General features: G+C 40.6%; 1 protein-coding gene across 13 annotated transcripts in view; it reads left to right on the top strand.

Moving 5' to 3' along the window:
• Nucleotides 1-13,635: 13,635 nt before the first annotated feature.
• The window catches only part of SSBP2 (single stranded DNA binding protein 2), a 334,708-nt gene continuing 324,961 nt past the window's right edge, over nt 13,636-23,382 (top strand). For 5 of the 13 annotated variants that reach the window (XM_054555691.2, XM_054555690.2, XM_054555695.2 and 2 more), the window contains exon 1: nt 14,327-14,600. In XM_054555691.2, the coding sequence (XP_054411666.1) occupies nt 14,539-14,600 (62 nt within the window). In that variant the 5' untranslated portion in view covers nt 14,327-14,538. Of the gene's footprint in view, nt 13,912-14,296; nt 14,601-14,817; nt 14,920-23,382 lie in introns of those variants that run through there. The other 8 variants (XM_054555696.2, XM_054555692.2, XM_054555697.2 and 5 more) reach the window with 6 other exon arrangements.

The raw sequence follows: 23,382 nt of genomic DNA, 5'->3' as shown, positions 1-23,382 counted from the left end.
GAGATTGAGACCATCCTGGCTAACATGGTGAAACCCCATCTCTACTAAAAATACAAAAATTAGCCGGGTGTGGTGGTGGGCACCTGTAGTCCCACCTACTTGGGAGGCTGAGTCAGGAGAATGACTTGAGCCCAGGAGGCGGAGCTTGCAGTGAGCCGAGACAGCGCCACTGTACTCCAGCCTGGGCGACAGAGCAAGACTCCGTTTAAAAAAAAAAAAAAAAAAAAAAAAAGACTGATATTCTAAACTTTGATGAGCCCGTCTTTATTTAGTCATTCTATTGGTTTTTAAAATTATCTCCACTTCTATCCTGTACCTTATGTCATATTTCTACATAATAGTATTCCTGTTATAAATACCGTTCAGGTATTAGTGATGCAAGCAAGGAGAATTTAAATGTCTTGGTAAAGGTCCCTCAGGTGAGGCTGTAACTGACTAAATGGAGGAAGGAAACTACAGTTTTCTCCTAGCATTCAGGAGGGCTCTGTACCCCTTTCTAATCTGCCTTCTAGTTCTATGAACCTACATGCTTGCTTTGTATGTCTCATTTTGTGATTTCTGCTATATATACACAGAAAAGTATGAAAACAATAACCTCATATTAGTATTAACTTTTTTCTGCTTTTTTTCATTTCATTCCCACTGGTATCTTATTATTAATAAATGATTTTAAACTCAATTTTGAATTCTTTTCTCAACACAATTTTCATGTTTCTATAATTCTAAAATAGTACTTCTAAGTATGGGAGATATAGCCATCTGGCTGGAGCATTCTAGATATAGTTCCACCAAGGCCAAGAATATGGCCTGGTTCTATCTTTGAGCACCATCCAAACAGGGGTGTGCAGGTGTGGGAGACACAGAGATCTTCTTTTAAGAAAAAACATGCTATTCTGCCCTGGGGAGTGCCAGCATCTTCAAGGTCTGCCTCAGTTGCAAAAAAACACCTCTTGAGAGATCACATCCTCCCTGGGGCAGCTTGCAGCTGGTAAATGAGGCTGGGATGTAAAGACCAGGACATTTTGGCCAGACAGAGGAAACTCTGTTGGCCAATGTTTGCTCCAGAGATCTCTGCCAGATTGGTTTACACATTGTCAGGCCTGTAATCTAGCTAACATCTTTCTCTGTCCAATCCTACTTTCTTCGCTTTTTTTCACAAGGTTGATCCCTAATAAACATATGGTATTCCATACTCATCTCAGAGTCTGCCTTTGAAAACCTAACCAAGACAGCAGGTGAGTAGCATGGGATCTGGAGGCTTCTCCAACCAAGGTCTGAATGATCTAAGTCAGAATTTTGAAATGTTGCTTGTCTTGAATCTATCTATCTATCTTTTTTAAAACATTTTTTTCTTTTGTTTGGTTGCTGTTTTAATTTTTGTGTTTGTGTGTGGTCTGTCTGTCCGTGTTTTTCTTGTTGTTTATGTGTTTTTATGGAGAATTATAGGAAGTGCTTTATACATTAGACACCTGAAGAGAGTAAAATGTTGCTTTCCTCATCAACTTCCGCTGTTGTTAAAAAGATATGTTCTGCAAAAGGTACTTGGTTCCATCATGTGAAATAATTTACAGTTAAAGGACATGTATAGGCAATATAAGTAAATGCATTGTAATAAAAGTAAATGCTTTTTGCCTGTTAAATCTATGGGTGTTTAATTAATATTATCTTGCTAGAAGTTAGCCAAATAGATCAACTTTGCCCAGTCTTTTGAAATGGGCACACACTAGTCCCAGTTTTTTGAAATCTTAAGATTGCATGCAATCCTCTCCTCTCCGTTTTCCTTACTCTACTTAGCGTGGCTCATACTTTTATCAGTTCTCACTTGGATCCTTGTGCTGTCCCCTTCACTAGCTTCCTCTCTCTCTCTATCTCTCCACACAGCTTTCAGAGTGAGTTTTCTAAATTGCAAATCTGATCAGGTCATTTCTCTATTTAAAATCCTCCAGTGGCTCCCCAAGGCTATTCAAGGATTTAAAACCCAGTCTTTTTCATGGTACTCATAGAAAGCTGTTCACGAATCAGTCTGCTTACTCTCCAGCTTTCTCTGCACAACTGCCTCGCAATCACCCCACTCCAGGCAAATTTCCTGTAGCTTCTGGAATGTGCATGGTCTCTCCTCCCCTTTTGCCTTTGTACATGCTGTTCCTTTGTTCAAATGTCTTTCTCTACTTTTATTAATTTTTTTTTTATTAAGGTAAGTCTTATTCTTCCTTTAAGTCTCCACTCAAGCATCAAGCAAGCTCTAGGTGGGGGTATTCCTCTGTGGCCCAGAATATTCACTGCCACTAACATCTTTCCCAGCACTTATAAGACTATATTGAACATATGAGACTCTTACACTCTCCTCTAGACTACCGAATCCTCAAAGTCAGAAATGTTATCTGTACACACTAGGACTTAGCGCAGTGCCCAGCCCATGATAGGTACTCAGGAAATTTTTGTGTCTTTCTCTAAACTTCTTTATGGCTGCTACTGCTTCCTATAAATTTTTGCATGCCCTCCATTGCTTAGCAAACACTGTGTTGCTTAATACTGCATACTGTAGGTGCTCAGTGAATGTCTGTTGATTGGATGACTATACTGCTGTTGTTGTATTTCCATTCTACCACCAATAAATGCTTAAAATGTTGCAATTACCAGGGGCAGCTTAGAAAAATATTTGAAGTGTTGATTGACTGGTAGAAGTCTCTGAAGATGTTTTTATTTCACTCCGGAACAGTCACCTAGACCGTGAACTACAAGCTAATAGTATTCACAGGAGAGCGACTTTGTCTGTTTGCCTACACCGTTTGTGATATTAGCTATGCAAATAAATATTTTGATTGTTCATTTGGGAGAAGAGGATTACTTGATGACTGTCTTAAAGTATATGTAGGCTTATTATTAGGAGAATGATGACTAATTTTTCCCCCATTGCTACAGCTGATTCAATGAGGAAAAGTACTTAAGTTGTATCACTAGTTAAAGGTAAGAAAGAATTTCTTTACTGGAATCTAGGGACATTGTGGAAACTCCTTTGCAGATGTGACTAGATGACATCAAAATTCCAGTTTTCACCCTTGAATCTGTGAAACTCAAAAGGATGTCATTACAATGACTAACTGCTACCCATAAAAAGGCTGTTGAATTTGGTGTTACATATACTATTCGCTACATTCAAAAATGAGTTAGCGGGTACATTCTACGAGTATGGGACTATCTTGGGCACTGCTGGAAAATCACAGCATTATCTCTGCTCTTATATCCCTGTTTTTATGTCTTGGGGCAAAAAGACACAGGAAAAGTTAAGTTCTAGTAAAAGGCAGCTTGTCTGTATGATACAGATTGTGTCTACGGCCATACCATCCTGAACGCACTGGATCTCATCTGATACAAATTTTAAGTGCAGAGAATGACTAACAAAGGAGCTAGAGTCGGAGGGGAACAGGGAAAGCCATTCAAGGTAAGGAGAGTTGTATGCATCAGATATGTGTTTGTGTGGTTACAGACCCTATAGGTTATAGACAAGCTCTACTGAGAAGAAAACATTCATAAATATTTACTAAGCACTTATGATGTGCCAAGCTCTGTGCTAAACCCAGTATGTGCATTTTCTCATTTAATCCTCATGACAACACTAATATGTAGTAACATCATCTCACTTTGTAGTTCATGAAACTGAGGTTAAATGACTTGCCTAAGATCATACAGCTGATAATTGGTGGAACAGGGAATTCAAATCTGGTTGTCAGACTTCAGCAAATGGGACTAAAATTTAATTCTAGAAACATTAGCAAGTAGCTCCCAAAAGCAAGGCACAAACTGAGTTGGTAATTTTGGGGCTTGAAAGCAGTGACATGTCTTCTTCAACAATGTATTTTCCCTATATCAAGCTCAACATGTAGGCAAGCTGGAAATGCCTTTGAATGAACAGACTATTTTCAAGGAGTACATACTCTAGTAGGGAAGACAGACATGCCTAAGTTACTTAATCTCCCAAAAGCTGTAGGTGCTGATGGATCATACTGGATACAAATCTGAGGGGAGAGGAAGTTATCCTATAAGCAGTGGGGAGGCATTGAGGTTTTTGAGCAGGAGAGTGACATGATGAAAGCTTATTACTGAAAACTTAATCTGCTGACTGTGTGCTACTTGTTTCCTTATTGTCAGCAACATTAAGCCACGTGGAACTCCAAGCAAGTTAGATCTGTGATGATAGAAAAGAGGAGGAAATATTTCTCTCTTTCATGTCCTGCTCACCGAAATTCTGCTAAATTGGTTTAGATGCTGGAACAATAAATTGGAGTAAGAGCAGAAGCCTGAAATCTAAATGTGCGCTGACACTTTCTGATCAATCCCCGTTGTTTCTAAGAATACAAGGAGCCCCCAGATGGTGGGGGTAGTGTAGAGGACAGGAAAGATTGCCTGCTGCAAATATCTAAGAGAGATAAGGTCTCAGGTCGATCTTGTGTGATATTTTTAGAGTAATCTATTCATTTATTCCTTCAGTCAATGAATATTTGTTTATTGAGAGCCACTGTGTACCTGGTACATTTCTGGGTTTTAGGACTCTAGTACCCCAGAGAAGAAGAACAATAAGACTGCTGCCTCTATGAAGTATGCGAGCTAATGAGTAATTCAGACCATGAACATTTCAGATAGTGACATGTGACTATAAAGAAAATAAAACGAAATGACAGGATGAGGAGTGACTGAGGATGAGGCACTAAGCACTCTAGAAAGGACTCTCAGAGAAAAATCTCTCCGGGGAATTGATCTTCCAGAAGACCTGACTAAGGAGAAAAAAAAAATCAGCCATGCAAAGAGCAGAGAGAGCATTCTAGACAGAGGAAATAGCCAAGGCAAAGGACCTGAGGCTGGAAGTTAGAAAAAGAGGCAGCAGGAACTGTGAGCTTTGCCATTAGCCACATTTAGGACTTGGAAGAGCACATCTGAAATAACACCTCTTCAAATACCACGCCAGTGAAACATTTTAACAATTAACAATTTGATGAAACTCCTTATTGTTAACGTTGTTCTTAATAACCAATTTAAATTTTCTATCTAAAAATGGGTATTTAAAATATTTTTGGATGTAAACTGACAAATAGCAAAAAAGAAATAGAGATTATAAATAATAAGACATCAACAAAATGGATGAAGAGTTTCAGAAGATCACCTTGGGGAGGGTAGTGGTGATGAGGGTTGGAAATGAAAGGCTGAAAATCATGTACTATTTATTAATTTAATAAATCTGTCTTGATGTCAATGTAATCGAATGTTGCCACAAAATAATGGTCTCCTGCTGCTATATAAATGTTGAGGCCAAGCTCTGATGTTTATTTTCAAGACAGGAGACATTGATCCTTCACTAATAGAATATTACAAGTTTATTTCTATTATGCTAAGTAACCAAAGTTGATTTCATTGTTTGATTTGATGGATGTTGGTGCTGTCAGAGTTCAGAACGGTCTGGGGCTAGGAAGCCAAGAGGACGAATATTTTCTTGTCCTAATTAGGCATACTTGGATTTCATTCTAGTATCAAATCAATAAAGGAAAACTTTGGGATACTGAGTCCCTGGGATCCTTCTTCTGAAGTCCCAGGGACTGGAACTATTTGGCATAAGATTGCTCTTCCCCTAAGACCAAGACCACTCTGGAGCCAGGCGGTGAGTGATTTGGATGGGGCCCCATCGAATTGGAAAGGCAACAGGAAATGTGATGAGAGGAAAAAGACAGCTATAACAATAGGAGGAGGAAGTGAAGCCCAAAAAACAAGGCAAGAAGAAAAAGTAACAGTGAACTACAATAATCCATGAGGAAACGAAAACCACACAGAAAACAAAACAACACAACAAAAAACCCAAAAGGAATTGCAACCTGCTGATTTAGATGCAGGGGACCTGTTTTTGACCATTTCCAGAGGTAGGGCTCTTATTTGCAGGGATCCAGTTAATGGAGGGTACTGCCCAAGTTTCCCTTTTCCTACGCAGAATGTGAATTAAAACAAAGCTCTTTGTTTTCAGGTTTTACATACCACAGATCACACAGCCACATGGAGCTGGGAAATGTGATCGACTTGAAGAAGAATGAATACGGCGAAGATTGGAAAGAAGACATGAACTGATCAATTTAGTAGGAGTAAGGAAAACACTTTTTTTTTTGAGACAGAGCCTCACTCTGTTACCAGGCTGGAGTGTGATGGCGCGATCTTGGCTTACTGCAACCTCCACCTCCTGGGTTCAAGAGATTCTCCTGCCTCAGCCTCCTGAGTAGCTGGGATTACAGGCACACTCCACCATGCCTGGCTAATTTTTGTATTTTTAGGCCGAGGTTTCACCATGTTGGCCAGGATGGTTTTGATCTCCTGACTTCATGATCCGCCTGCCTCGGCCTCCCAAAGTGCTGGGATTACAGGCATGAGCCACCGTGCCCGGCCGGAAAACATGTCTTTTAAATATCGAAGGAGAAATGGATACACACCAAATTATCTTTCCCCATTGTATCCTATAGGCAGCCAAAATATTCACCTTATAGCAGTGAAAATGGGAGGAAATGATGGACCTGAGAAAAGATGAGTCTCCAATAAAGCAGGATGTGGCTTGGTGTTTCTGATCTAATCAGGAGGTTTAGGGGCCGACTGTGCTGAAATGATATCCATAAGCCCTATTTGAGTGGCCCAACTGTATTTAACTCAACCTGAATTCACAGAAAAGTTTGTCCTTCTAAAATCATAGTACATGAAGGAGTAAACTTAAGGGGTAGGGATGGTTGGAAAAATTTGTGTGTCAGATTCCTGAAAGGTTTGATGAGATAGGGAGGCTGCGTGTGAATCTCAATCTGGTTATTTACTGGTTGTGTGAACCAGAAAAAAATGTGCAAATAATAACTACCTCACAGGATTGTGTTTTTTTTGGTTGTTGTTGTTTGTTTGTTTCTGTTTTGTTTTGAGGCAGGGTCTCACTTTGTTGTCCAGGCTGGAATGCAGTGGCCCAATCATGGTTCACTTGAGTCTTGACCTGCTGGGCTCAGGTGATCCTCCCACCTCAGCCTCCCAGGTAGCTGGGGCTACAGGTGCACACCACCATGCCCAACTAATCAAAAAAATTTTTTTTTGTAGAGATGGGGTTTTGCTATGTTTCCCAAGCTATTCGGTAACTCCTGGGCTCAAGTTATTCTCGACCTTCCAAAGTGTTGGGATTACAGGTGTGAACCACTGTGCCTGGCCTCAAAGCGTTGTTAAAAAGCATTGAGACACTGTAGGTAAAACACTTAGTGCCAGGCACATTGTATGAGCTTAATACATGTTAGTTCGTGTTAACACATAAGCAGTCTGTAGCATGGGATGCAAGAACTGAAATTATTGCACAGTTGAACCATATAATGTTGCCAGCAGTCACCTTTGACTTACAAAAATAGTGATTTCATTCTCTTTGTTTCTTCCCTCCTTCCCTCTCTTCCCTCTACCTCTTTCTCTCTCTCTCTCTCCCTCTCAACAGGGTCTTACTCTATTGCCCAGGCTGGAGTGCACTGGTGTGATAATAGCACATGGCAGCTTCAAACTCCGAGTAGCTGGGACTACAGGCGTGTGCCACCATGCCCAGCTAATTTTTAAATCTGTTGTACAGACAAGGTCTCTCTGCATTTCCCAGGCTGTTCTAGAACTCCTGTTCAAGCAATCTGCCTGCCTAGGCTGCCCAAAGTGCTGAGATTACAGGTGTGAGCCATGCACCTGGCCAATTTCATATATTCCCACTAAACTTTCCTCTTCCTTCCATGTATATATATAATATTATATATCTTACATATATATGAAAGATTATATATATCCATTACATATCTTATATACATATTAAACACATATATGCCATATATATGATATGAAATATATATAGTAACATATATAAACTGGGAGATAAGGTGATAAGATGTAGTACTGTGCCTCACCTGCTCATTACCCTTTGGTAAGCTCCTTATGTCTTCAGAAAATTCCTGGGGCATGGATGTGTCTCCTTGTGTAACAAGTGATCAATACTTCTTTAGAATAAAGAAAAAACCCGAACTACGAAACAGAACTGGCATCTTCTAAAAGGACACACAAGCCAAGGCAAGAATAAACGAAGCAGTATGGGAAAGCTGGGGTGTAGGGACAACTCTTTCAGAGTGATAGGAGAGTGTGCCCAGACCTCGGCCCACCCTGGCCACACTGCTCCCCAGACTACCCGCATCCATTCCCACAGTGCGCTCTTTGCTATCTCCCTTCTAGAAACCAGACTAGGCTGAAAAGCCAGGATAAATGGATATAGTGCCCCTGACTCTCTAATTTCAGGGCAACTCAGGGTCAATAATAGTACCGCAGAAGAATATTCCAGAGGTCAGTATCTTTGGCAAAAACTATCTTTAACCCAGAGAGTTGCAACAACTTTAGCCTCAGGTCGGATCCACAGAGTAGTAGACATTGTTTAAGGTTCTCCTCAAAGAACTGAAAATTTCATGAGAGTTACAAGGAGGACAGTGCAGGAGGTAAGCACAGAATAATAGTAGCAGACCGACCATTAGACAGAAATATATTCTTTCTTTACTTCCTTAAAGTGGGCCTCCAAAACCACAGACAACATGGGTCTTAGAAGTTGGGCAAGGCTGGTGGGAATTTGCCTTGTTACGGTCAATACCTCAGCACCATATGGCAGGGGGATCCTTCTGTTCTCTGCCTGAACAATTTAGGTGCAAAGAAAAAAACACGAAGTGTTTGAAAAGCATTTAAAGACAATGACACTGTAAAATTATTTTTCTGATGAGGAATCTGACTGTACATGTATCACCTAATGGTATATGATGGTGCTGGCAGGTGGCAATTGCCACCACGGAATACACATAAATCTTAAAAAACTACTGTACTTACTGTACTGCAACACATAGGGCATAGCCCAGTTGGTTTCAAAGACTTGTTGAGGAACAAGCCCTAACTCCCAAAATTTGTAGTGTCCTCTATATCTTTGACAAGTGTATATGACCATGGTAAGATTGTTTATACCTTATAGCTTATGATTGGCAATGGCAATATTCAGCCCTTGTCTTAAACAGATTTTACTTGGCATAATATATTTTTAACCACTTATTTTAAAACTATCTAAAGGCAAACAAAATGCAATAGTAGTATAATATGTCGTCGTCTTCCTTTCCTGCCATACTTGGTTAAGAGGATCTGATTATTTTGGAAAATTATGAAAAGCAAATGAAGTAGGTGTTTTTTTTCTCTGTTTCCATTTCTAACAGAAGGAAATGACACTGCCTGGAATGTTGCATAGCCTCCCTCTTGAGACTGGGGCTTTTGTTAGCTCCAAGAGTGCAAAGATATCATATTGGCATAACCTTACTAGGTGAAAAACCATTGTGAAGATTTAGGAATGCACTAAAAAAAATAGTAATACTTTTGAATAAAGAACACTCTTTGGCACACTTCCTATTACATAACTCTCAACATTTAATGACAAAAATCCAGCCAGTGAACATGACAACACTTGGAATTTGTTTTGCAAAACGCTACAGTATATGAAATTACCATACATGGTAGCCCTGGTTTTTCATTTTTCATCTTCAGCTTATATATAATTCTTTGTATAAGGATAATTTTATTTTATTCCAAGTCACTAAACTTTACATTCTTGGTAGTGTTAAAAAAGACTAGACCTTCTAGGGCTGGAACTCTTTGGAACTGGTAGATCTGCACACCGCGTCTCCTAACAGATTGGTAAGTGTTTATGAATATGTAAATTGGGATTTAAAAAATCCAGGGCAATAGGTTAAGGAAACAGTCATTGCCTCAGATTAACTGATGTGAAACCAATAATAGTGTGTCAAAAAATGTTAATTTGAGGCCCAATTTCATTTATTATTCTGGTGTAAGTGACTAAATTGCACAGTAGTATAGTTGCAATGACTATTCATTTCATTACTTTGGTACATGGCATTTGAGCATTTTGTGAATCTGAGCATGCTGGTCTGTTCTGCCTGGGAGTGAAGTTTCACAAGGTAGTCTGAATGACAAACATCTCAGAGCTTGCTCACATTCCTTGGTGGAACAGTCACTTCTGAGAGAAAGAGGTGTGGCTTCGTGGTCTGGGAAAAGGACTGCCAGCCAGGAACATGGAGTTCTTCTTCTGGAACTAGTTCTGTTTTCTTTTTGGATCAGCTAATGCTAACGAATATATCTAGAACTCAGTTTACCCAGTTTAAAAAGCTGGTTAGGGAAATCTAATTAACTGGGATGTATTGAGTAATAATGAATGAATATCTGTTAAATGATTTGAAATGAATAGTGGTATGAATACAACTGAGTTGTTATTTGTATAAACTGATTAGTTTTATAAAAAAATAAATAATAGAACAGTTTTATTTTTGGGGAATATTACTCTAAAACAAGAAAATTTATTTTAATGTTTAGTTTATTTTTCTAAATATTTTTATTTCTAAGTGGTTTTAAGTTAATAAGTTAAATGTTCTGTATGATACACATAATTAAATTCATGATTAGCTTCCATTTAAACATAAAGAGGTGGTCTCTTTGTTGTATATAACACAGGTAAATCTTTTCTGAGATCTCATGCACTGTAAGAATGTAGACGTTATTAACCTGAATGTTCTACAGAAAAAAAATTAGGATCAAAGAAATGTATAGTCAATCTAGAGCTTGAGCAGGGTGGCATAATGAACTGCCTGTTTTAAAGTGATAAAGACTTCCAAGAATTAGATGTAGGTTCCAGAAAGAGAAAATTGTGCATACGTGTCCAAACGAAATGGGGGTAGGGATGAGGGAGACCTAATGATTGAGTTATTGTGATGTTCTATATCTGAAAAAATAAAGTTTTTAAAAAAAATCAACCTCAAATCCAAATGTTCCATTCTGGTGACATTGCTGGTCAGGGTTCCCCTATCCCAAATCCAGTCTCCCCAAATTCATCAATCTCATATGTGGGTTAAAAAAAAAACCTCTCTAAAAATACATTGTGATTCTCTACACTGGGAAGCTTTAAATCTCCAATCTTTTCCCTTTTTAAAAAATGAAAACAAAACAATGGATCTTCATTTCTGTGTCTGGGATCTCAAATTTGGCTCTGAATATGTGTTTCAAATCTCATTAATTACAATATTGGTCCCAGGAGATACAGTTGCTGATGCAAAGAACACTCTTTGTACTCAAAATAATTTGAACAAGGGCAAAGAAGCATTTTATTTACATGTGAAAACATTTAGAGGAAAATAAAACAGAGATAGTTCAGGTAGCTGCTGAGCTGTTTTAATGATAATTGATTTGATTACTTAAGCTTTAAGGTTACTATATACGGGATACATATACATATAAAAGTCATGTTTTCACTTTGTATATTTGTCAGATGAGAACATTCTTATAAAGGTAACTCTGACATTAATTTGGCAAGTTCTGAACTAAGACCTTTTAGCATTTTATTCTTTCCAGAGACTAAGACCAAATTGTTCTAAATTCCATACCCCACTGTGCAGATCTATAATTTATTTATTTTTTAAACATCAGAAAATATGCCATTACCCATAGGACTTCCAAATGTAACAAATCTGGGTAAAAAGCAATCAAATGAATAAATTACAGCAGTAGACAGCAAACAGTTTCTCCTGTTCTCTTTCTTCATTTTCCTTTCTCTATAAGAAATAGCAAATTAAACCATGGCTATTCGTGGTCTTGTACTATGAGAACACATATGGGCATACATTTTTGTCCTATTAACAAGTTTGTTGGCTTGGTGGCAGAAAGTAAAGTACACTGTAAAGACATCTTAATGCCTTACTTGAGTAGGGTCATTTGTTAATGCACAGCCCAACCTAAATGTCTTGTACTAAACTCTTATGGTACCCATTGTCTGTCTTTAAATGGATACTGAAGAGCAAAGGCAGGCAGCCCTGGTTATACACAAGAGCCACTTGGAGCTTATAAAAAAAATGCAGGTACCTGGGTCTATCCCCAAGGTTTCTGATCCAGTTAGTATATAAACAAACAAACAAAACCCAACAACAATGAAAATAAAGGCAATTCTAATGTGCCATGATTGAGAACCATAGTTAAGAGAGTCCCAACACCAGTGCAAGGATAATACCTACTTTGTTTCTGGATAGTAGGACAAAGCCCACCCTTAGTTCGTTTTTCCAGGGGCAGGCAGGAGGGTGTCTGAGAAGCTGCCAGAGCTCTCTGAGAACTGACAGCATTCTCTGAGCAGCACCTTTATAGGGAGTATTCTATAAGAGATGGAGCCTTGAGATACTAAAAATTTTCTGGGTTAAGGCCAATGGAAGTAGATAATTGAACAACAAATTACATAATGCTAACCTTGAAGTTGAGTCTGTAAACTGTGGCAACCTTATACACATTTGAGCATTTTGAGCAAAAGTTCATTAAGAGAGGCTGACTGGCTCAGCTTCGCTTCAATCACTCAATCATTGCAGGTCATTAGAAACAAAAGAAGAATATGAATGCCATATCCCAACCACCCAATAACTGTAGGTCATTAGAAACAGACAGAAGAATTCTTAAGTTAGAAATGGCAAATTACATCTCTTGGAAATTAATCTACTTAAGCCAGTGTATTTTTTTCCCCACTTTTCCCCTCTCATTTCCCCCCTCATTGGCTTAATTTTTGTCCTTTTAATAAAAGTGCTTTTTTTCTTATATCTTTTTTTTAACGATAATGTCTGTCCCCTATTACTTTTAGTCTTTTGCTATCACACTCTATGGCTTCTTCATTTAATCCTGTATCTTCCAGTCTTCTCATGTTTTTATACCTCACTTTCCCCATGTTTTTTTCCTTTTCGTTAACACCAGTATAGAAGTCCTTCCTCTTCATTTTCCCGTCTTTGATTTATGTTTGGTTGCCAACCGCGTTTTTGATTCTCGACATCTCATTTTTGCTAACTGCCCTTCCTTAATCTTCTGTTGATGTTTTATTCCTATCACTTCTGTCAATGCTCACACCCATTTCTTTCCTTTCCATCTATCTCTGTATCTCCATATGCATTTTATGATCCTACTACTAAATGCTTAAAGCTATATGTGTGTGGAATAGAACGGTACCTTCCTCCACGCGAATCCTATTTCCCTCTCCTCCCATAGCTACTTCTTGTCTATTCATCCTTTCCAGATGTCGCCCTGTCCCACCCCATCTGTCCCCTTCTTCCCCGTGTGAAGCCCATCTTCTTTCTAACCCCATTTGCACCCGTCTGATTTTACAGTCAAGGGCTTCAACAAGATAAAGGATGCAGAGTTCTACTGGGAACCAGATTGTGTGTGTTTCTGAAACTTTTGCGCGTTTACTGAAATGGGATTAGGGATTTGGATATAGAAACATTCTCGGGCAGCCTTTCAGCCCTGGCACAGCTTTGTACACCTTGGAGCGCGCTGGGGCCTATTCTAACGGGCAAGGACAGGGAAGTGTTTCAAGACCTTTTCTGGCCTTTTCCACTCCAGGGGTCAGGATGAATAGGCATCACTGACCCAAACGGTTAAACCAGGCCGGGTGGGGAATCCTGGGGCCCTCTTCTGCGGCAGATCTGGCGGGGTGTCCAGGACGCCGCGGGGCTCCGTGCAAGGAGGGGTTGGAGCAGTGGCCGCTGCGTCCGCATGAGTCACCGGGCCTCCTCGGGAGGTCCGCTCACCTCTTACAGAGGAGGCCGACCCCAGGCCGGGTGCTCCCCTGGGGCGCAGGGCGCGGCCCCGGGCGCCGCCACCGCAGCGGCGCCAAGGGCCGGAGGTGCAGTCCTTCCCCAGGAGAGAAAGCGAGTCGCTGTCGGTCGCTCAGCCAGAAGGTCGAGGGAACAGCGCGGGTGTCCCTCGCCAGCCGGCCCTCTGGGAACAGGGCGGGGGCGACACCCCAGGGAGTAGGGCTGAGGACGGCAGAAATCAATCGTGGGTACCGGCGCGTGGTCACGCATAGGAGAGGAGCGGGAGAGGGGCTGGTGGGGGCCCCTGGGCGGCTGGGGCCGTGGCTCTGTCTGTCGACTCGGCGGGCGCCCCGAAGTCTGGGGCCGCCACGGCTCCAGCTCTGCCGGCTCCGGCCGGAGACTCCAGGCCGCAGTTTCTCCTCCTCCCGGAGCCTTCTCTCCAGTGAGGAGCTGAGCGCGGGCGGCGCGGGGGGAGGGGTGGCGGCGGAGAGAACAGCCAGTTGTTTAAAATCCTTCTAGAGCAGTTTCTAATTCCCCCCTTGCGCCCGGGTTCGGAGGGGGGAGGGGGGAAGGAGAGCGGGTGGAGGGAGGAGAGCGGAGAGGGAAGGCGGGAGGGAGGGAGTCGGGGAGGGAGGGAAGGAGGGAGGAGACTGCCGCTGAGGCTTAGCCGCCACCGCGCGCTTCGGAAGGCCGGAGGGAGGGGGAGGCCTGTCAGTCTCGCGCGTTGCCTGGGCGAAGGGGGCGGAGCCTTGGCGTGGGGTGGCCAATAGTGGGGGTGGCTGCGTGGGTCGCCATGGGGACGGGGCTGTTCCCGGGGAGGCTGTGATGGGTTGACAGGTGCGTGACAGTGGGAGCTGCTCTCGGCACAAGCATGTACGGCAAAGGCAAGAGTAACAGCAGCGCCGTCCCGTCCGACAGCCAGGCCCGGGAGAAGTAAGTGTCTCCGCTTCTCACCCACCTCCGCCTTCACACGCGCGCACACTCACGCACGCACTCGTACACTCTGGGAGACACAGACACTCTCCGCCCGGGGAGCGCCAGGGGTGGGCTGGCAGGGGGAGGGGTGCCGCGATGGGGGCGTGTGGTGCGGGGAGCGGCGCTTTCCCGGGAGGTGCGGGCACTGGGCGGGCGGCCGCAGGGGGCTGTCGGCGGGAGGGAGCCGGTGTGTTGAGGGGCGACGGTGGTGCTGGTGGCGAGGATGGAAACTTGTTTGGGTGACTGAGGGAAATAACCCGCGGGTTCACCTTCCAAAGTAACTTTAGAGCTGGGGTCCGGGGCTCCGGGGACCTGGGGAGCCGCCGGGGGTGGCGGGAGGGGCAGCTGCGTGGAGGAAGGCGCGCAGTGGGAATGTGGGTGTTTGGCGGGCCGGCCGGGGTCGGGGCCGGGGTCTGGGCGGGCAGCGCGGGGAGCGCGGTGGCGGGGCCCTGGGTGCTGGGGCTCAGGGCCGCGAGCGCGGGGCGAGGCGAGGCGAGGGCGGCGGTGCCGGGCGCGCGGCGGGCGGAAGCCGGGCGTGGAGCGGCCGAGCGGGGCCCCGCGGGGCGCGGAGACGCGCGCGGGGCACGGAGGGCGTGTGCGGGTTGGGCGTCCGGGCTTTCCTGGGCCAGCTACGGACAAGGCGCCCGCAGTCTCCTGCGCGGCGCGGAGCTGGGGCAGGGGCGGGTGGGCGCCGGAAACGCCGCAGAAGTTTGGGAGTCGGAGAGGGACCGAGTTCCCGGGGAGCTGAAGTGTGCTGGCGAGGAGCGGGATCCGCTGGAGGAGGCTGGCGTTTCTGCCTCTCGCAGCGGACCCAACTCCGCGGCGGCGGCTGGCGAACTTTTTGTGAGGCTGGCAGCCCCCGAGCGGCGGGAGGGGCGGGCCTCGGCGGGGCGGTGGTCGGGGGCGCGCGGAGGGGAGTTGTGGGAGCCGCCGGGGGCGCCCGAGGAGGGCAGCTGCGGCGGGGAGGGACAGTGGTCCGAAAAGGGGTTTGTGGGGGGGAGAAGCGTTCAGGTGGGAAGGAGCCGCTTGGTTACAGTTGTGGGGAGATACAGGTGTTAACTTCGGTGGGAGCCCAAGAGGCGGCTGGCGAGAACAGAGCCCCTCCCGGCCCGGGATGCCACTGTCACGGCACACTGCAAAGCAGAGCGGTTTGCTGCTATTCTTGTGTACTTGTAACGGTGATTTGGTTGTTACTAAAAATGAGAACGAATAGTGACTGTGACCACTGAGGAAGAACCCCCCTCCCCCCTTTTTTTTTTTTTAAACTGTGCAACAGATCAGTGATTCCCAGTAACCACTTAAACTCTGAGGGTCAGGTTTATCCTTGTCGTTGAACGCACCCTGTCTTTCTGAGGGGGTTCAGACCAGAGAAAAAGTCTGAGAGCATCTCTCAAAGGTACTTTGGTTACCCTGCGCACAGAAATAGCTGCGTAAATAAAAACCGAATGCGCAGGCGACTGAGTTTCCCTCCTTGGTTTAGGCAGTTAGTCTCCCCCTGAAAGTTTCCTGTGCCCTAGGGATGGGAACATTTCCTAATCTTTGTGTTGGCAGCAACACACTCAATTCCCATAGGATTTAGAGGTATCAGGCCTTGATGTAGCAAAGCAAAACAAAACAAAAAATTGGAGAGGCTGGTTTGTTTTTTTCCAAGAGATATTTTCTGAGCTGCATTCATGATCTTGTTGCTGTGACAAGGAATATATAAAAGACAGCGTTATAGCCTGGTTAAGAAACGGCAGTTGCTAGAATTGAAGTTTTGAAATGCAGTCTCATTTGTGTGCATTAATCATTTTGTTATAATGTGCCTGATAAAAACATCTGAAGGAGGATGTTTTAATGATTACAGAATATTTGAATTTCACATTAGTCAGAGTGAAGGAATTGAAATGTATTGAGGCATGATCTTATTTTGGGGGTGACTGAATTTGAGAATCAAAGTAATTTTAGATTTTAGGTGAACTTCCAGGAAGGGGTGAACTTTAGTTGAATCCTGATGACTGCTTGATTTTTTTTTTTTTTTTTTTTTTTTTAGTTTCTCAAATAATAACAAGGATGTTGGAACTTGTTATTAGAACTGTGGTCCTTTCTAGCTCTAATTCTGTGATTTCCCACCGGGAAAACAAATAATTGCCACTTTGCTGTCAAATCTACCAAACTGAACACCAAGTAATATCTACTCTTGTGAGCAGATCAGGGTTCTGCTAGATGGTGCTATTTGATTTAAATATATTTCTTCCATTCATTTCAATTGGCAGGAGGAGTTCTTGACTGGTTTGCCTTATGAACTAAATATAGGTGAAGAGGCCGCTTTTGGAGAATTGACAATGACTGTTCTGGGTTAATTGTCGTTGCATTAATTTCTAGGTGAATGTTGTTTGAATCTAAGACAAACGTCGACGCAGGTTCTGTCTTATAGAATAAACTTAATTTCATTTTGGTGGGAGAGTTGATCTAATCTCTCGGTTTTTCTCTTTATGTTTACTTGGGACTTTAATGGCACTATTCTGCAACAATGTACTAACATCTGAAGGTAGGAATCTTGAAGTCATCATTAAAATGGATGTCACCAGATTTTTGTTCTTAATTTTTAAGGTAACAGATTATAAAAGGTGAAGAATTCTCCTTTAGTAAGCAAATTAGAACTGTTCTTATCTTAAAAATCACAGAAATAATTTGTTTGCGTAATAAATATGCATTTTAACAAAAACATTCTGCAAAAGGAGTCATTATTATAAATAATGGCATGCTTAGGAAATAAGCACATTGGTTTTATAATCAAGAAATGTGTTTTCTAACATGAGTTCTGGTGAATAGTTGACAAGTGCTTACCTGTATTAGATCTTTGTTTTGTCTTTCATTAGGAAGTCACTATATGAAATATTTGAAGTGAATTCTTGGTTTTACACAATTCCTATAATTTCAGTATACAGTTCTGATAAAAATGATCAGGGTAAGATTAGTTACTTACTCTGTCATTTTAAGAAAAGCAGATCAAGTCTTAATTATAGAGGGAGTGATTGAAAACCCTTGGAGGGAGGTGGGATGTAGAAATTTTAATTCTGATCTCGTTAGGTCATTTCTTCCTTTAGCAGGCTTTCTTTATAACACTAATCGCAATTGTGATTAAATAACCGTGATTGGCTGTTTAATGTTTGACTTTCCCTAAAATATAAGTTTCTTGAGGGTAGGAGATAATCTAATTTCTTCTCTGAGGTATCTTGAACATTAAGGTGCCTTCTAATACCAAAAGCATCAATAAATTATTGTTATTGAAGATGTTAGACTCAAAGGAATTTTTTCAATGTAAAAAAATTTTTTTTCAATGACCTCCAAAATAAAGACTTGTAAGTTTGAGTTTCACATTCTCTAGCTTAGTTGTATTTCAGAAATACCCCTAAACAACAATACAACAAAAGTAACTATTATTTATTTGCCATCCTGTGTGCCAGTCACTGTGTTCAGTGTTTTATGTATTTTTTTTTCTAATTCTCCCAACAAATCTACAAGACAGGTGCTTTTTTTTTTCTCCATTAAAGAAATATGAAAACTAAGACCCTGAATGGTTAAAGAACTCACCGAGGGATACAATGCTAGAAAATAGGAAAGCTGGGTTTCTAACACAGATTTCTCTAACTTTAGAACCTGTGATTGAAGCTGAAAGACACATTTTTCAGTGTACCAGATTGTCTTCCTGAACTAGGGTAGGATGCTACAGATTTAGGGAACAGCATTACATAATCAGATGTAACAGACTTTAAAGATTTGATCAAATATGCAATCTTAACCACTGGTGCGCCCTGATGCTTTGCAGATCTGTGTATGGTGTGGGAGAAGGCACAGAAATTTTAGGAGTGAAAGTTGGAAGCCTAACATAATGAAGAAAACTTGTTTCTTCAGATTCCCCCCCCCCCAGGAATTTTGTTTAATTACTTGTTTTAAAGTTAAACATAATAGTTGTGAACAATTCCTATATGAAATGTTGCTGAACTTAAAGCCACACGGTATGCCACACTACCGCAGAAAGAGTAACTGGCACCTGCAAATAGATGAGTAGTGATATTAATTTTTTATTAAACTAATTTGATCTTTTATGTAATAGCACAGAAAGATGAATCTGCTAGAAAGCAAAGTTGAACATAAAAGATACACATAGTATACATCGACTTTTATTTAGTAAACTAGCCAGAAACTACAAGAATCAAACTATATCTAATCTTGAGCTCTGAAAAGTAACTGGCTTTTAAATTTTCAATCTTAGTTGAATATACCAAGAAGCAAATACCAATGCTTATTTCAAAGTAGTTATAGTGTAATGAACATTTAAATGCCACTTCATATAGAAGAGTTTATAGGGATTAATATCTGCCAGCATCACCTTGTTCTCCCCTTCTACCGTTAAAGTAATTAAAGCATTCCCCCATCATTAAGGTACCCCCTGCAAAGAAAAATGACAAACGTTTCTTTCTTTCTGAAGGAATAAGGCAAGAAAAATAATAGAGATCTCTTCAGAAACTTATTTGACAGCAATTCGCACAGTTCAGGATTTCCAAAACTAATGAAGGAGTATCTTATGAAAGTGAAATTTTGTATAAAATATTAAATTGCCCCTCCCTCTTTCAGTCTCCAGATGTTCCCCCAAAATACAAGTTGTCTAACTTGTATCCGAAATGTCATGTTAGCTTTTGATTGATCTTTTTCTGTTACTTCAGAAGTATCAAAAAACCGCCTATTTTTAAGGAACATATCTAAAGAAAGAATCTGTGTAAGATGTTCAGAGTTAAGTTTTGGTATTGTTTATCCAGAGATTAATTGTGACTCTTAGAAGTAGTAGTAATATTGTAATTGTTTTTCAGAGCTGTGAAAGAAAAAAGTTGAAAGTTTTCAGTTTCACACTTTCAAAGCCAGTTTGCCACATAAAACCAATTTAGGATGCAGACAAAATCACTACATTTTAGTTGTTCTGCAGTAATAGACCAAATATGCCTTTCGTCTTTAATCACTACTAGAATTATTTTGTTTTAAGATTAGAGCATACTCTGTGGGGCAGGGGCTGGAATACCCAGGTTGCAGTTTAGTAATGTTTATTAATACTTCACCTCAGTAGTTGAGAGTTAGAAGTAAAATTTGGGAGAAAAAACAATTCAAATTTAGAATCTTCTTTCTTCCATAGAAATCACAACCATTGCATTAATCCTGGGACATAGGATTAGGACAAAAGTACTGAGTTTGAAAGACATGGAACTACTAGGAATATATAATTTAAAAATAGGAATTCAAAATTATTTTGGAACACATGAGGTTATTCTTTATTATTGTGTGTATGTTATTGCTTTGCCATTGGTGTGGGAATTACAGATTATATATTTGCATGCTAGTGACATGTGAGCCTCTGTAAACGTATGCTAAAATATTAATTTTATTAAGAATGTACTGTTTCTGAAAGGGTGGACTTAAAATAGCATTGGAGCAATAGAATAAGATTCATTTGTTAATGTCTGAAGCGTTTGGAATATAAATAATATTCCCGATTTTAAACGTTTGATCAAACTTTGTGTATTTTACAAATGTAGCATGTATTAATGCAAGGTTTTGTTAACGTATGTATATAACCTAGCATAACTTGGACTGTGAGAGTTACTTGACTATTAGATTAAAACCCTATACATACTACAAAAGGTGACCTGAAGGGTGGTCCACCAAGATTAATGTCTTGCCTGTTTTCAGTAGTTAGAGAAATAGCAGAGGCTCTTCTTCTACAAACTATTTTATTCCTTGTGTGAGGACATTAAAAAACAAGTGGAAATATGGACTACCCGGGGAAGAATAGAGTTTTTCCAGATAACTTTAACATTTCTGATTGGTCATAATTGGTAAATGGTAATTTTTGTCATGTAAGTTAATAGTTAAGAATTTTTGAAAAATGAAACTATTAATGTTTTTCTAATAATTATAGGACCAAAAATTCATCTGGACTCAAATCAGCCTGGGCGGTCTCACTGCAGTGGTATAATTAATATTTATTTTTTTGCTCATTTTTTAAAGACAAACTTCAGTTGGTGTCATTTCTTTAGAAATGACAAAACTACTCTCATCTTTTTCCTTTAAGAATGTTAATTCATTTCATGTATGACCCTAAACAGCTTTCAGACAATAATGAGCCATTGTAACATTTTAAATCACAGTTCAGCTAGAGTGAGCGTAAACGAATGACCTGGCAATCTCCTATTTTTGATCTTCTCTGTTAATTTTGCTTCATGGCTATTAATGTCAAACAAGTAGTTCCGCACAGAAAAAAAATTATAGAGGCTAAAATATAGCCCTTTGTTTTTTTTTCTAGTTTTAAATATTTTTGTAATTGTGGGTGTTGAAGAGTATGGTTGTAATTACGAATATAGCTTTAATTTTTAATTAGCTTTAAATCTACAGCATATTAAAATACTGATGAAATATTTGTAAAGGCAAGAATAATAGATGAAAATATATGTGGCTCTGTCCATGTAAGTTGGATGAGGAATTGATGACAGAAAAAGGCTCTTACCTGAAATTAATATGATTTATTTTAGTGATCTGATATTTGCCTGATTCTCCTTTTATTTATCTATTTTAGATGAGAAAAAACCAAGAGCTACTTTATTAATAGAAGAAATCTAAGTAAATAAATTATTCTATTAAAAATGATCTCATTTTAAGTAGGATTAAAGTGAATATTTTTTGTAAAATAACAAAATCCTAAATAGTATATAAAGGTTTGTGTTTTGTCATAGAAAATTATTGCTTAGCATTAACAGCAGTGCTATCATTTGAGTATCTTGTTTGTTTGGCACTTGTCTTCATTATCTCATTTAATCCCCTCAAATCCAGTAGGCTGTAGGTACTGTTTTCTCTTAATGTTATGGAAGAAACAGAGGCTTGAGTTTATTAGCCTTTTGGCTTCAGGTATCAAAACAGGAGACAGAAAACAGCTTAATTGATCAGGTTTAAAAGTAAATCTCACATAACAGGATGTCTAGAAGTGGTAGTGTAAGAGTTCATTCATTGAGTCAAGAACATCAGGATCGGCTTCTCTGCCATCCTCATGGTCTTCCTGTCATGAATGTAGCATGGCTGCCTCGGGTTCCCAGCATCACTCCCTTACACACTCAAGTGTAAAGGCAGGAGGAAGGACAGGGTTTTTCTTTCTTTGTGTCTCACCAATCAGGGAGGAAAACTTTTTATTGAAGTTGCTTAGGAGACCTCTTCTTATCCCTTATTAGAGAGAACTACAAAATTTCTTCCTGTAAACAAATTATGCTAGATACAATGGGATTACCATAATTGGCTCACGTGAGCTACCTAAACAAAACTTGGGATCTTTAGCAAGGAAGATGTATCTTGAGGATATAGGGAGAATAAAATGAGTCCCTGCTTTCATGAGACTTTCAAGTTTGAAGGAGAAATATATAATAATAAGCAAATAAATGTAGTAGGCAACTTCAAATAGTCATATATACTATAAAAATAATAAAATAGTGTGATGTAGTATAGAGAATGACTGGGAGGCTATGCTAGATTGGGTAGTCGGGAAGGTTCTTGGAGGAGAGAACATTTAAGCGGAGAACTGAGTAATTTTGAAAGAATCAGCCATAGAAAGACCAGGTTACAGTATTTCAGGCATGTCTAAGCTACTATTGAGGACACCTCAGCATCAACATAATTGCTCAAGGATATGTTAAATATGAGTGAGTGAAAATTGGGATGAAGAAGCTATGCTTGCCTGGTTTTGTTTTTAAAATGGAGGAATTGGGTGTTGGGTTCAGTTTATCTGATCTTCCTAGATAATAGGGTTGATATCTTTTATCTTTCAAACCCCAGTAGGGCTTTTATAATGATGATGATAGAAATAACTAAGATTTGTTGAACATTTACAGCCTACTGGGTTAACAGAGGTTGGTACAATTGGTGTAATTATTTCTCCTAGACCTTCTAGATTGGATTGGATACTCTCATAGCAGACTTTTTTCTTTTTCACATTTATTATAAATAACAAATTATTTCTATTATTATTTTTTTGAGGCAGAGTTTTGCTCTTTTGCGCAGGCTGGAGTGAAGTGGCGCAATCTCGGCTCACTGCAACTTCCACCCACCTGCCGGGTTCAAGTGATTCTCCTGCCTCAGCCTCCCTAGTAGCTGGGATTACAGGCATGCACCACTACACTTGGCTAATTTTTGTATTTTTAGCAGAGAGGGAGTTTCACCATGTTGGCCAGGTTGGGCTCGAACTCCTGATCTCAGATGATCCACCTGCCTCAGCCTCCCAAAGTGCTAGGATTACAGGCATGAGCCACCGAGCCTGGCCATTTGTGTGATGTTTAATGCCTCATCTTCCAGTTAGATTGGAAGCTCCATGAGGGCAAGGACCATGGTGTCGTCTTTACCATCATATTCCCACTGCTTAGCACAGTGGTTGCAAGGTTTGTGATTATGTATTTGTGGAATAAATGAGTTAAGGATGTAATGAATTGGAAATATGTCACAATAGTCTATCACCGTATCTAGCTCATTTTCTCCCCAATACTCCTAGTATTTGGTATAAGAATTAATGTAATTTCTAAAAAATACTTTTCTATAATATGGGCATTTAGTATTCTTTCTTTGAATTTCAGAACTGTGGAAGATTATATTATGATGTGTGTATATTTTTAATGTGAATTTTTGACAGAATTTTTTCATTTTCTTTGTGTTAAATTTAATATAAATGAAA

This window comes from Pongo abelii, chromosome 4, assembly GCF_028885655.2.
Source record: "Pongo abelii isolate AG06213 chromosome 4, NHGRI_mPonAbe1-v2.0_pri, whole genome shotgun sequence".
In the NCBI taxonomy this organism is placed as follows: domain Eukaryota; kingdom Metazoa; phylum Chordata; class Mammalia; order Primates; family Hominidae; genus Pongo; species Pongo abelii.
Note: the sequence above shows the minus strand (reverse complement) of the source record. Positions and strands in the feature narration are given on the sequence as shown.